This window comes from Solanum lycopersicum, chromosome 10 (genome assembly GCF_036512215.1).
Source record: "Solanum lycopersicum chromosome 10, SLM_r2.1".
Taxonomy (NCBI): Eukaryota; Viridiplantae; Streptophyta; class Magnoliopsida; order Solanales; family Solanaceae; genus Solanum; species Solanum lycopersicum.
In genome coordinates, this window is record NC_090809.1 from 3,944,448 (window position 1) to 3,956,535 (window position 12,088).

The window sequence follows — 12,088 nt, forward strand, 5'->3', positions numbered from 1 at the left end:
CATTTCAATTTTTTTTTAAATGATAAATTTGTAGAGTGATTTTATTGATATAAATGTATAAGTTGAGTGATTTTATTGATACAAAATAAAGTTTAATAAATTTACTAAATACATTTACAAAGTTAAATAACCTTTTGAGATATTAACTCCAAGTTGCAATTGATATTATAAATATTTCATTATAATGTCAACATAACTAATATTTTAATTTCCATATAGAGATATAGTACATTAATAAACTTTTAACAGATAACAATACAATAGGACAAAATAACACATTGGGTCCCCTAGTTTTATATAGTCCACAAGCTCCATTTTTATCAATCACTTAAAAGATGATATAATATCTCAAATATAGAAGTGGATGTGGAGGAAGAGATAAAGCAAAAGTCCCAACAAATGGAGGAGAGAAACACTTGCAAGGTTTGTGTTACAGGAGGTGCAGGGTACATAGGTTCATCTCTAGTTAAAGAACTTTTGGATAAAGGTTACATTGTTCATGCTACACTAAGAAACTTAGGTATGTTTTTAATTTTCTTTATTCCTAAGTTATGTCGCTCGAATTCCTCAAAATGTGTGTAAAAAGACTAGTATTTTTACACATTCAGTATTTCAATGAGAATCTGTTTTCCGTTTTCGTAGCGCGTGAATGTTTTTAAGATTATTACTTAAGTTCGTTTAAATGTAGAGGATAAGTCAAATTCGCGTAGTGATTTAGGCATTCAAGATCTACTTTTAACTTTTTCAAGTTCAAATTCGAGACACTTATTCCTTTTTCGTCATGAGTTTGATTTATATGCATTGACATTACAAGCATGATTTTAGCACTATGTCTAACACATATTTTTATTTCTTTTATAAGTAACTTTGACCTTGATATAAAATGAAACAGTATAAAGATATAACAGAAGCAACAATTGATGGAGTGAAGAAAATAGGAAGGATTTGCCTTAAAAGTGGGACAGTGAAGAGACTTATCTATACTGCCTCTATTGTAGCTGCCTCCCCATTGAAGGAAGATGGAATTACTTTCAAAGAATTGATAGATGAAACATGTTGGACACCTCTTAATTTCTCAAATCCATACACTAAACAATGGCTTTGGGTGAGCCTAATTAATCTATTTATTTACCTTTTTATATGATGCATTATATTATCATTAGGGGTGTCAAATGGACGAGTTGGATTGAAATTCGAGATATTGAAACGGCTGAAATAAAAAACAGGTTGGGTCTTGACCCGTCCAAGTTTACTTTGGACTCAAATATGTTGAGTTCAAATAGACTAAAAATGGGTTGGTCTTGACCAGCTCGATTTGATCGATTAATCTCAATAATTTTAGCATAGTGATATTTAATTTTTATAATCACAATTCAAATTTCAGCTCAAAATCATTTTTTTTATAAAAAAAATTAACAAATGGATAGATAAATCCTAAAAGATGTCAAGTAGATAATAATTCATACCTTTAATATAGGAACAAGTCTTAGTAAAAAATTTTAAAATGGATTGAAATTTAAGAGTAAATTGAGATCAATTGAGGATCCTCTTGAAATGGAGTAACTTGAGATCAATTTAGGATCCTCTTGAAATGAGTTAGGCTTGAACAGATTAAGATTGAACTCAATTCAAATTGTCTAAAGCCAACCCTTAAAATTCTGAGCGAATTGGGTGGGTTATCTATGTTTGGTTCATTTTTGACACCCCTAATTATTATCATCATAATTTTTTTAATGAATTTCATATTTCAATTATCTGTTGTTCCTTTTTTCTATATTAACTATCATTCTCTCTCTCTCTCTCTCTCTCTCTATATATATATATATATATATATATATATACATATACACACACACACTAAAACACATCTAGTTGAGTAGATGTTGATAGTTCAAGTAGAAAAATGAAATAAATTATTAAACTAGTTAGCGTCGAAGTATGTTTTACTATTACATAAGTAGTGATAATTCAAGTAGAAAAAACGAACAACTGATTTGTATTAAAGTGTGAAACTTTAAAAAAAAACAACATAAATTTTGGTTATTTATTTCTTTATAGGACTATACAGAGTCAAAGATGCTAGCAGAAAAAGAGATATTGAAGTTTGAGAAGGAAGGATTGGAGGTGGTTGCATTATGTTGTGGCCTTGTAGGTGGACATACTTTTTTGCCTTATATCCCAACAAGTGGTGGTATGTTCTTGTCAGTGTTAACTCAAGAGAAAGAATTGTACAATAAACTCAAGTTTTTAGAGGATCTTAATGGAAAAGTTCCAATAGTGCATATTGAAGATGAGTGTGAAGCTCATATGTTCTTCATGAATAATGTTGGTTCACTCAGTGGGCGTTTCTTGTGTGCTAGCTCCTTTGTTTCTACTGCAGAGATTGGGAATTACTATGAACACAATTATCCTGAATTTAAGGTCAACCAAGAGTAAGATGTTGTTATCAATCTTGCATTCTACATACATTACTTCCTTGATAACCGACTTGGGTTGTGCTGTGATGGTTGAGATACCTTCGTACTTAATCAAAGGTTTTGGTTTCAAGTCCTAGGAATAGAAATGATTCAATTAGGTGGGTAAGGAGGATAAAATAAACGTTGAATATATCTATTAAGGAAGTCAATTTCTTCCTTTTTAAGGTGTTTTCATGTGTGGATTGTTGGATATATTTGGGTGTGGAGACACTAGGGGCACTATCGATTTCTTACAACTTTATCAAATTAAGAACCCGCTTCAGTCTTACAATCTTGATCACATTTGTTGCTTGCTTCAGCACTCACTCTTGCTTACTTACTTACTTGGTTGATTACAACTCAAATGGATCACCTCTATTTATAGGAGCTGATGGAACAATCTAACTAAGTATATTTTTATACTCTATTCTAGAATATTCCTTCAACTACTTAATTCTAGAACATTTCTAGACTATTCTCTCTAGAATACTTTTTCTAGAGATCTTCCTTCAATTCTCCATAACTCTGGAATATTCTAGATTCTTCTTGACTTGTCTTAGTTCATAATTAAGTTGGTGATGAATTCTTAACTCGGACATGATTCTTTTTATGAGTCAATCACGTGATAATTCTTTCTAATATAAGTGGTGATGAGATTAGATCTCAAAACTTTTGACTGCTCTGATACCATGTTAAAGTGTGTAACCTTTTTATTTAAAAAACTTAAACTGTTAAAGAGAACAAGACTTTTATTATTTAATTATATTCTCAACACACCCCTCGACTATCCACCCTTGAGTATAGAAATTCGATCATTAGTCACATGGAGTAAAATTTCCTGTCATGAAAATGGTGATATTTTTGTCAAATGTTATTCTAAAACTTGTGAATCTCAGGTACTTGAATGACACCAAGAGAGAAATCAAGTGGGGATCAAAAAAGTTGGTTGAAAAAGGTTTTGTGTACAAATATGGAATGAAGGAGATACTTGATGATTGTCTTACTTCTGCTAGGAAGAATGGCATTTTATAGCAACATTGAATAAATAATTTTATAATTGTAACACTTACTTCTTTAATTTGTCACATACATGATATTTTATTATATTTCAGAAAAATCTTAGAGCACTTGACATTTCTTTTTCGTCTGTAACAAGTGATGTCAAAATTTATGTTAAAGTACATTGAAAAAAGTTCTTCTAAAATTGGCATAGGAGAAAAAAAAAGTACAAAAAGTAGACTTTTCCAAAGAGCTGGCTCTCAAGTTAGGTGTCAATCGAAAATACACTCGATATAACCCAATTCTAAGGTCAAAGGTTCAAATCCTAGGTTTGACGCTCTGACATCTTATAAATTCCTGGCACTGTTACTACTCTTAAGTTGGGTGATAAATTCAAAAATATCGATCATCAAGTTAGAATCATGAACATCAAGTTGATCATCCACATAAATCCCAGTCTCTAGAAAATGGCGAATCAATTACTGAAGTTGGCGTTGAGCTAAACACAATCCGATCCGATCCTGAGCTCTAAAGAATCTTGTCCATCTCAAACTCCTCTTCTTGATTTGGCAACAATGACAAGTACATGGATTTTGATGTAAATGGCTCTATTGAATTGACAAAGAAATGGGCATTTTGGCTTTCACATTGTAGTGGAGTGAAAGGAACAGTTTCTTCTTTGATTGTATTCAAGTTTTCAACTCTTTGTTTCTTTATTTGACACTGATTTGGCTTTTGGTTTTCATATGAAATGAATATTGATGATTGTGAGGTTTTGCAACTATGCATTCCTTTATATGTCACATCAAAGACTAAAGGATCTTGTTCTGATTTTTGAACTTGTTTTGTTGCTAAGCAGCCTTTTGTATTCCTGAGAGTGCACCTATAATAAGCCCTACAATTTCAAATGTAACATCATCTTAGATAAAAATTCAGATAGTTCACTGCACTAAGCTTTTGCTATGCTTATCTTGTATCTCTGCACAAGACTATTTATAAAATTTAAACTTTTAACCTCCTGATCACATGACAATAACTTTATCAGTTACGTCAAGACTCCCCTTCTCCCAGCTAAATACTTAGAACTAATTTTAATTTTGTTAAAGAAACACACTTCTTTATGTTCAATAAGCAAACATACTTCATGAGGTATCTATAATAGAGTAATAATTTTGTCCAAATGGAAATAAAATTGTAACTACTTCAGGGGTTCTATATTTTTCAAAACTATCACTAGCTAATAAAAAGATTCAATTTTCAGGGACAAAAGAGCAAAAAGATTCAATCTTTAGTGATAAAATAGCAAAAAGATTCAATTTTCAGGGACCAAAAGAGCAAAAAGATTCAATTTTCAGTGACAAATCTTTAGCGACAAATAATGCAAAAACATTCAAACTTAAGTGACAACAAAGTAAAAAAGATTCAATCTTTAGGACAAAAATACAAAAAGATTTAAACTTCAATTACAAAAGAGCAAAAAGATTCAATCTTTAAAAAGATTTTTTTTGAAATTTTATCTTTTTCAAAATTAAGTAATTGAGAATATAATAGCAAAAAAAAAGTTCATTTTTTTATTTGTTAAAATGGGGGAGTATCATGAATTTGAATAGCAATACTCAATTTTTTTTGGTGCTTTGCATAATAATGAGATATAAACACATGTCAAGTTGCATTGATACTATAAATATTTCATTATAATGTCAACATAACTAATATTTTAATTTCCATATAGAGATATAGTACCTTAATAAACTTTTAACATATAATACAATAGGACAAAATAACACATGGGGTCCCTTGTTGTATATATCCATTTTTATCAATCACTTAAAAGATGATATAATATCTCAAATATAGAAGTGGCTGTGGAGGAAGAGATAAAGCAAAAGTCCCAACAAATGGAGGAGAAAAGCACTTGCAAGGTTTGTGTTACAGGAGGTGCAGGGTACATAGGTTCTTCTCTTGTAAAAAATGCTTTTGGATATAGGTTACATTGTTCATGCTACCCTACGAAACTTAGGTATGCTTTTAATTTCCTTTATTCCTGAGTTACGTTGCTCGAATTTCTCAAAATGTGTGTAAAAAAGACTAGTTGTTTTACACATTTAATGTTTCAATGAAAATCTGTTTTCCATTTTTCGTAATGTGTGGATATTTTGTGAAATGATTAGTTAAGTTGATTTAAATGTAGAGGATGAATCAAAGGTGGGACTACTAAGTTATTTGAAGCTGACATTTATAGAGCTGAGGAATTTGAGGAAGCTATTCAAGGCTGTGAATTTGTTTTTCATGTTGCCACACCTTCAATGCATTATGAAGGTTCTCAGGTATGGAATTCCACCCATCATTAATCCCTATTTTCAGGAGCCGATCTAGGAGAGACGAGGGTGTTCACTCGATAACAATTATATATAGGGCTTCAGAATTATTTGTTTTGAAGTTCTATGTTCAAACCATAGATACTATTTTGAACTCAGGGAAAATTTTGAATTCATCATTGCCTCTCGTCCCAAATTATAATTGAGTTTGAATTATGTGCATTGATATTATAATTTATTTATTTTTATCATCGAATGAAATTGATTTATAATAATAAGTACTCTCTTCATTTTAATTTATATGGAATAATTAAAATTTTGAGAGTCAACCAGAATCTTCCTTAGACTGAATTTTTTTAGTGGTTTTCGGTATTTTATAAGCTATGATACCATATTAATATTGATTAATCAAGAATCAAAAGAGTTGAAAAAAGTTTCAATATATACTTCTTCCCATTTTATGTCGCACTTTTCGAATTTCGACATTCAAACAAGTCTATCTTTAACCGTAAATTTTTCATAAATTTTTTGAACATTTTAAATTATTAATTATTGTGACTTATAATACTTTTTACGTTGTTTACAAATATATAAATTTTATTTCAAAAAAAATTGAAGATTTTCCATGCGCAAATTCCCTATCAACATAAACAGTTTAACTCTTAGAAAAACAAAAATTCATCTCAATCTTTTATACTCATATTTGTTATGGTCCACACTTTCTACTTAGTTTCATATATATACATTTTGTTTTTGATTTAAATAAATCTTGTTTCTTTTATTTGTAATCTTGACCTTAATATATGAAACAGTATAAAGATAGAACAGAGGCAACAGTTGATGGAGTGAAGAAAATTGGAATGATTTGCCTTAAAAATGGGACAGTAAAGAGACTTATTTATACTGCCTCTATTGTAGCTGCCTCACCATTGAAGGAAGATGGAATTACTTACAAACAATTAATGGATGAAACATGTTGGACACCTCTTAATTTCTCAAATCCTTACTCTCAGCAATGGCTTTGGGTGAGCTTAATTAATGTATTTATTTATGTTTGTCTAAAAGTTTCTTGACTGTTATAAATATAAATATGTCATTTAACTTGACTATAGTTTACATTTATGTCCTTCAATTTTGAGTGTGCACAAGTAGACACAAAATTGTGTGAAGTTAAACAAATAAAAACACACATCCTATGTTACATCCTACATGAAAATTTTCATCATACGTGGTGTGATGTCTTACGCGTATTATGTCACGTACAACTCATGTGTTTACTTGTTTTATTTTATACAAGTCTAAGTGTCAACTTGTGCACACCCAAAGTTGGAGAGTATAAATGTGAAATGAAATACTTATGTGTTATGTCGTTATAATAAGGTGGTGTTATATATATACACACTGATATATGACATTTATATCTCATCTAGTTGTTATGAACAAAAGTGTGCAATTTTTATTTATTATGTAAATAGTCAGTATATATAACTTAAATTCTCTTATATATTATTATATATATAGGATTATGTAGAGTCAAAGATGTTAGCTGAGAAAGAGGTGTTGAAGTTTGAGAAGGAAGGTTTGGAGGTGGTTACATTATGTTGTGGCCTTGTAGGTGGACATACTTTTTTGCCTTATATGCCAACAACTTCTGCTATGTTCTTGTCAGTGTTCACTCAAGATGAGAAATTGTACAATATACTCAAGTTTTTAGAGGACCTTAATGGAAAAGTTCCAATTGTGCATATTGAAGATGTGTGTGAAGCTCATATGTTCTTCATGAATAATGTTGGTTCACTCAATGGGCGTTTCTTGTGTGCTAGCTCCTATGTTTCTACTGAAGAGATTGGCAATTACTATCAACACAATTATCCAGAGTTTAAGGTCAACCAAGAGTAAGATGTTATTATCAATCTTGCATACTACATTACATTATACAGTACTTCCTTGCATAACCGACTTGAATTGTGGTGGGATGATTGAGTTTGAGTTTCCTTTCACACTTGATCAAAGGTTTTGCGATGGTCAAGCCGTCAAGGAGTAGGGTTGGGGGAATTGGGTAGGTAAGGAGGATAAAATAAGCATAGAATATCACTTATAAAACGTATGTTCCTATCATTCTATTAAGGAAAGTCATTTTCTTAGTTTTAGGACTTTTCATGTGCGGACTTGATTCTTTCATGAGTCAATCACGTGATAAATCTTTTTAATATAGTTGGCAGTGGATTCAATCTTAGGATCTTTGCCTGCTCTGATATTATGTTGAAGTGTGTGATCTTCTCATTTAAAAACCTGAGTTGTTAGAGAGAACAACACTTTTATTATTTAATTATATTCTCAACACGCTCTCCTCGATCATCCCAGAATATAGAAATTTGATCAATTGGCCACATGGTATAAACTTTCATGTCATGAATATGGTGATATTTTGTCAAATGTGATTCTAAAACTTGTGAATCTCAGGTACTTGAATGACACCAAGAGAGAAATCAAGTGGGGATCAAAAAAGTTGGTTGAAAAAAGTTTTGTGTACAAATATGGAATGAAGGAGATACTTGATGATTGTCTTACTTCTGCTAGGAAGAATGACATTTTATAGCAACAATGAACAAACAATTTTATAATTGTGACACTTTGCTTTTATAAAATTGTTTGAAGTGTCCATCTAATCTTGGGCTTCCCAAGGTAACTTAATTAACCAGTTCCTGTATCTGAATTTGTTTGGTTAAACTCTTGTGTATGCAGCATTTTACAAAATTATGCAAGTATGTTAATAAGTACTGACTTATATTTTAATTTGTCACAGACATGACATTAAATGTATTTTAAACAAATCTTAGAGACATTTGATATTATTTTTTAACGTTTGTAACAAGTGGTGTCAAAATTTATGGTAAAGTACATTGCCAAAAAAAAGTTCTATTATAATTGGCATAGGAGTAAAAACAGAATAGTACAAAAAGTAGACTTTTCCAAAGAGTTGGCTCTCAAGTTAGTGTAGACAAAAAAAAAAAACATTCGATAAGGCCCAATTCTAGGTGACTCTCTGACATCTTATAAATTCCTGACGTTGTTACTATTCTTAAATTAGGTGAAATATTCAGAAATGTCGATCATCAAGTTAGGATCATGAACATCAAGTTGATCATTCACTGATAAATCCCAATCTCTAGAAAATGGCGAATCAATTATTGAAGTTGGTGTTGAGCTGAACACAATACGATCCGATTCTGAGCTCTGAAGAATCTTGTCCATCTCAAACTCCTCTTCTTGATATGGCAACAATGATAAGTACATGGATTCTGATGCAAGTGGCTCTATGGAATTGACAAAGCATTGGGCATTGTGGCTTTCACATTGTAGTGGAGTGAAAGGAACAGTTTCTTCTTTGATTGTATTCAAGTTTTCAACTCTTTGTTTCTTTATTTGACACTGATTTGGCTTTTGCTTTTCATATGAAATGAATGTTGATGAGTGTGAGGTTTTGCAACTATGCATTCCTTTATATGTCACATCAAAGACTAAAGGATCTTGTTCTGATTTTTGAACTTGTTTTGTTGCTAAGCAGCCTTGTGTATTCCTGTGAGTGCACCTATAATAAGCCCTACAATTTCAAATGAAAAATTCATCTTAGATACAAATCCAGATAATTCAGTGCACTAAGTTTCCGCTAATGCTAATCTTATATCTGTGCAAGAGGCTATTTACATAGTTTCTGATCACATGATAATAACTTTATCAGTTACGTCATACGCTCCCTTCTCCCAAGTAAATACTTTAGAATTAATTAAAAGCAAACATACTTCAAGTATCTAATAGAGTAAAAGGTTTGTCTAAATGGAAATAAAATTGTAACTACTTTAGGGTGTTGTCTATATTTTTGGACACCCTTCAAGCCCAAAAGTAGAATTGTTGTGAATTTAAGGACATTCTTGCATTGAATATTATATAATTTCAAAACTATCACTACCTAACAAAAGTGAAAAGGTGTGGTTGTCATAATATGAAAATAGTTTAACAACCAAAAAAGAAAGAAAAACAAAACAAAAGATAAAAAGGAAAAAGAAGAAAAGGGGTTCCTTTTTCCTTCTTTTTTTTTTTTAATTATTATTATTATTTTATTTTATTTTACCTTGGATGAATAGCTCCTAAAATGTTTTTTTGCCCATATTTTCTCCAACTATAACCATCATCATGATTAAAACTTTCAAGCTCTGTCCCATGTACTCTAACTTGTTTGCTCCATTGCTGCATTTTCTTTCTACAAATCCAACAACAACAAAAAATTAGAAAAAAAAAATTCAATACCTAAATTTCAAGAAAGTACCATAGAAAATTATTTTAATTGAGGACTAAAATTAATTCACCTTTTCTTATTTTGGCCTTGATCCCTCAAAGGAAAAGGATCATTTGTTCCATTATAAACTTCACAATTCAAAATTGACAATGATTTGTCTATAGAGGAAAGTATTTTCTCAAGAAGAAAATCATTTTCCTCTGGTGAAGCCAGAGGATCAAATTGGTTTACAAACTCTTTCCCTTGAGTAAGCTCAGTAATTAGACTTTCTTTATTCCAAACTTTAACTTTCTCCATTTGGGGATCAATCTTTAGTGACCAAATTGCAAAAAAGATTCAATGTTTAGTGACAACAGAGTAAAAAGACTCAAACTTCAGTGACAAAAGAGCAAAAAGATTCAATCTTTAGTGATAAAAATGCAAACAGATTCAAATTTCAATGCCAAAAGAGCAAAATGATTCAAACTTCAATGACAAAAGTGCAAAAAGATTCAATCTTTAGTGACAAAAATGCAAAAAAGATTCATTCCTCAATGACAGAAATGCATAAAGATTCAATCTTTAGTGACAAAAATGCAAAAAGATTCAATCTTGAATGACAAAAGATTCATTCCTCAATGACAAAAATGCATAAAGATTCAATTTTTTTTTTTGGGGAATTGGAAAGATTTAAGCCAAAGCACTAAATGGGGTGTTTCAAAACAAGAAAACAAGTATAAAATGAGTATTTAAAATCACTGAAAATTATATATAAAGATGACAAAATTGATCACTAAATTTTTTTTGAAGAAATAAGCAAGGACAAAAGAAAGAAAGTGAAGGTGCTATGTAACTACAAAGAGGTTTCTTTATGAATTGCATAAAAAAGTAAAGAAAAGATAGGGGGGATTTAAAGGAGGAAAATTTGTGGAAAGTGGGAATGTAGAATTTGTAATGTGAACAAAGAATTCAAGAATAATTCAAGAAAGTTTCTAATGTGGGCCATTTTTTTTTGTCTACCACCATCAATTACATTTAACTTTCATTTGTTTTTCTTCCAATATTGTCTTTCCATTTGTCCCTTGATTGATTAGTATGTCCTTTTTTTTTTCATCATTAATTGTTGTTAGAAGTACTACTAAGATTTATGGCCTTTATATTTGCTACCTACCATCTTATTTTTTGAAGAATTAGTTGAGTAGTGTTTATTAATCTAGACTAGAATATGATGTTGTAAAAGATCTATGTTATTATGTCATAGCTAGAATGTCCTTTTAAATGAACTTTACTTAGATCTTATGAGAAAAAAATTGAGACTAGATCCAAAACTATAAGATTGCAAATTGACTAATTCTAAACTTCTTATTTCATTTGTAATAAGATAAGTTATAGTTACAACTTGCATATGTTTATATGATTTATTTAGACTATATATTTCAATAGTCTTTCTTTTATTTTAAACTTTATATCTAGTCAAACACATTTATATATACTGGTGCAGAGTCACTGTGGGAGCAATTTTTGAAGCGATCCCCTTCATTAGTTATAAACTATTTCTTTTATTTTAATTTCTTATAATTTTGACTTAATACGAAATTTAAGAAAGTACAAAAAATTTATGAATCTTGTGATCTTAAACTAAAAATACATCAAATTTATTAAAATACCATTTAACCTTATGATTTTAAATATAAAAAAATTAAAAAAAAAAAAGAAACGATATTTTAAAAATAGATTAAAAAGAAAAAACAGAACATATTTTCCCACAATTCTTCAAGAGAAAAGATGATTAAAACTTATAGTGCTTATTTGTCAGTAAAATCAAATTTTGTAATGTCAAAGAATGTTGGCAAAAACAGAGAACACATTGAGGTGGATGATGTATTATATAAGTGAAGAAAGCTTTTTTGATATTCGAATAAATATGTTAAGATGATATTATTTATAAAATATTTAATATAATTTTGATTATGATAGAAAAGAAAAACCAACATGAATTGGGATTTATAAAACTTATTTTTCTTTTAACTTGTTTTGTT

At 30.0% G+C, this 12,088-nt stretch overlaps 2 protein-coding genes and 1 pseudogene across 3 annotated transcripts; 2 read left to right on the forward strand and 1 right to left on the reverse strand.

Moving 5' to 3' along the window:
• Positions 1–314: 314 nt before the first annotated feature.
• On the forward strand, positions 315–3,583 carry LOC101251933 (NADPH HC-toxin reductase 1-like). Of its 2 annotated transcripts, none has more exons than XM_010328703.3 (4): positions 315–520; positions 999–1,105; positions 2,059–2,432; positions 3,353–3,583. In XM_010328703.3, exons 1-4 carry the CDS (start codon positions 400–402, stop codon positions 3,486–3,488), a joined length of 738 nt encoding a protein of 245 aa, XP_010327005.1. In that variant the 5' UTR covers positions 315–399; the 3' UTR covers positions 3,489–3,583. The 2 variants fall into 2 exon arrangements, with proteins under 2 accessions (XP_010327005.1, XP_025883600.1); XM_026027815.2 differs by having other exon boundaries at positions 2,059–2,421.
• Positions 3,584–5,320: 1,737 nt separating this feature from the next.
• Positions 5,321–8,612, forward strand: LOC101251629 (NADPH HC-toxin reductase 1-like; annotated as a pseudogene).
• A 64-nt stretch (positions 8,613–8,676) lies between these two features.
• LOC101263251 (probable WRKY transcription factor 30) lies at positions 8,677–11,055 on the reverse strand. The gene is made up of 3 exons (XM_004248031.5): positions 10,141–11,055; positions 9,906–10,034; positions 8,677–9,377 (listed from the first exon to the last, which is right to left on the reverse strand). Exons 1-3 carry the CDS (start codon positions 10,365–10,367, stop codon positions 8,861–8,863), a joined length of 873 nt encoding a protein of 290 aa, XP_004248079.1. The 5' UTR covers positions 10,368–11,055; the 3' UTR covers positions 8,677–8,860.
• Between the last annotated feature and the right edge of the window lie 1,033 nt (positions 11,056–12,088).

Bases quoted from the DNA above. Each gene is read 5' to 3' on its own strand.
- LOC101263251 (XM_004248031.5), bottom strand. From the start codon at position 10,367: ATGGAGAAAGTTAAAGTTTGGAATAAAGAAAGTCTAATTACTGAGCTT. The intron at 10,035-10,140 runs GTGAATTAATTT...TTGGATTTGTAG, and splicing joins CAAGGCCAAAATAAGAAAAG to AAAGAAAATGCAGCAATGGA. The intron at 9,378-9,905 runs GTAAAATAAAAT...TTGAAATTGTAG, and splicing joins TTAGGAGCTATTCATCCAAG to GGCTTATTATAGGTGCACTC.
- LOC101251933 (XM_010328703.3), top strand. From the start codon at position 400: ATGGAGGAGAGAAACACTTGCAAGGTTTGTGTTACAGGAGGTGCAGGG. The intron at 1,106-2,058 runs GTGAGCCTAATT...ATTTCTTTATAG, and splicing joins ACACTAAACAATGGCTTTGG to GACTATACAGAGTCAAAGAT. The intron at 2,433-3,352 runs GTAAGATGTTGT...TGTGAATCTCAG, and splicing joins GAATTTAAGGTCAACCAAGA to GTACTTGAATGACACCAAGA.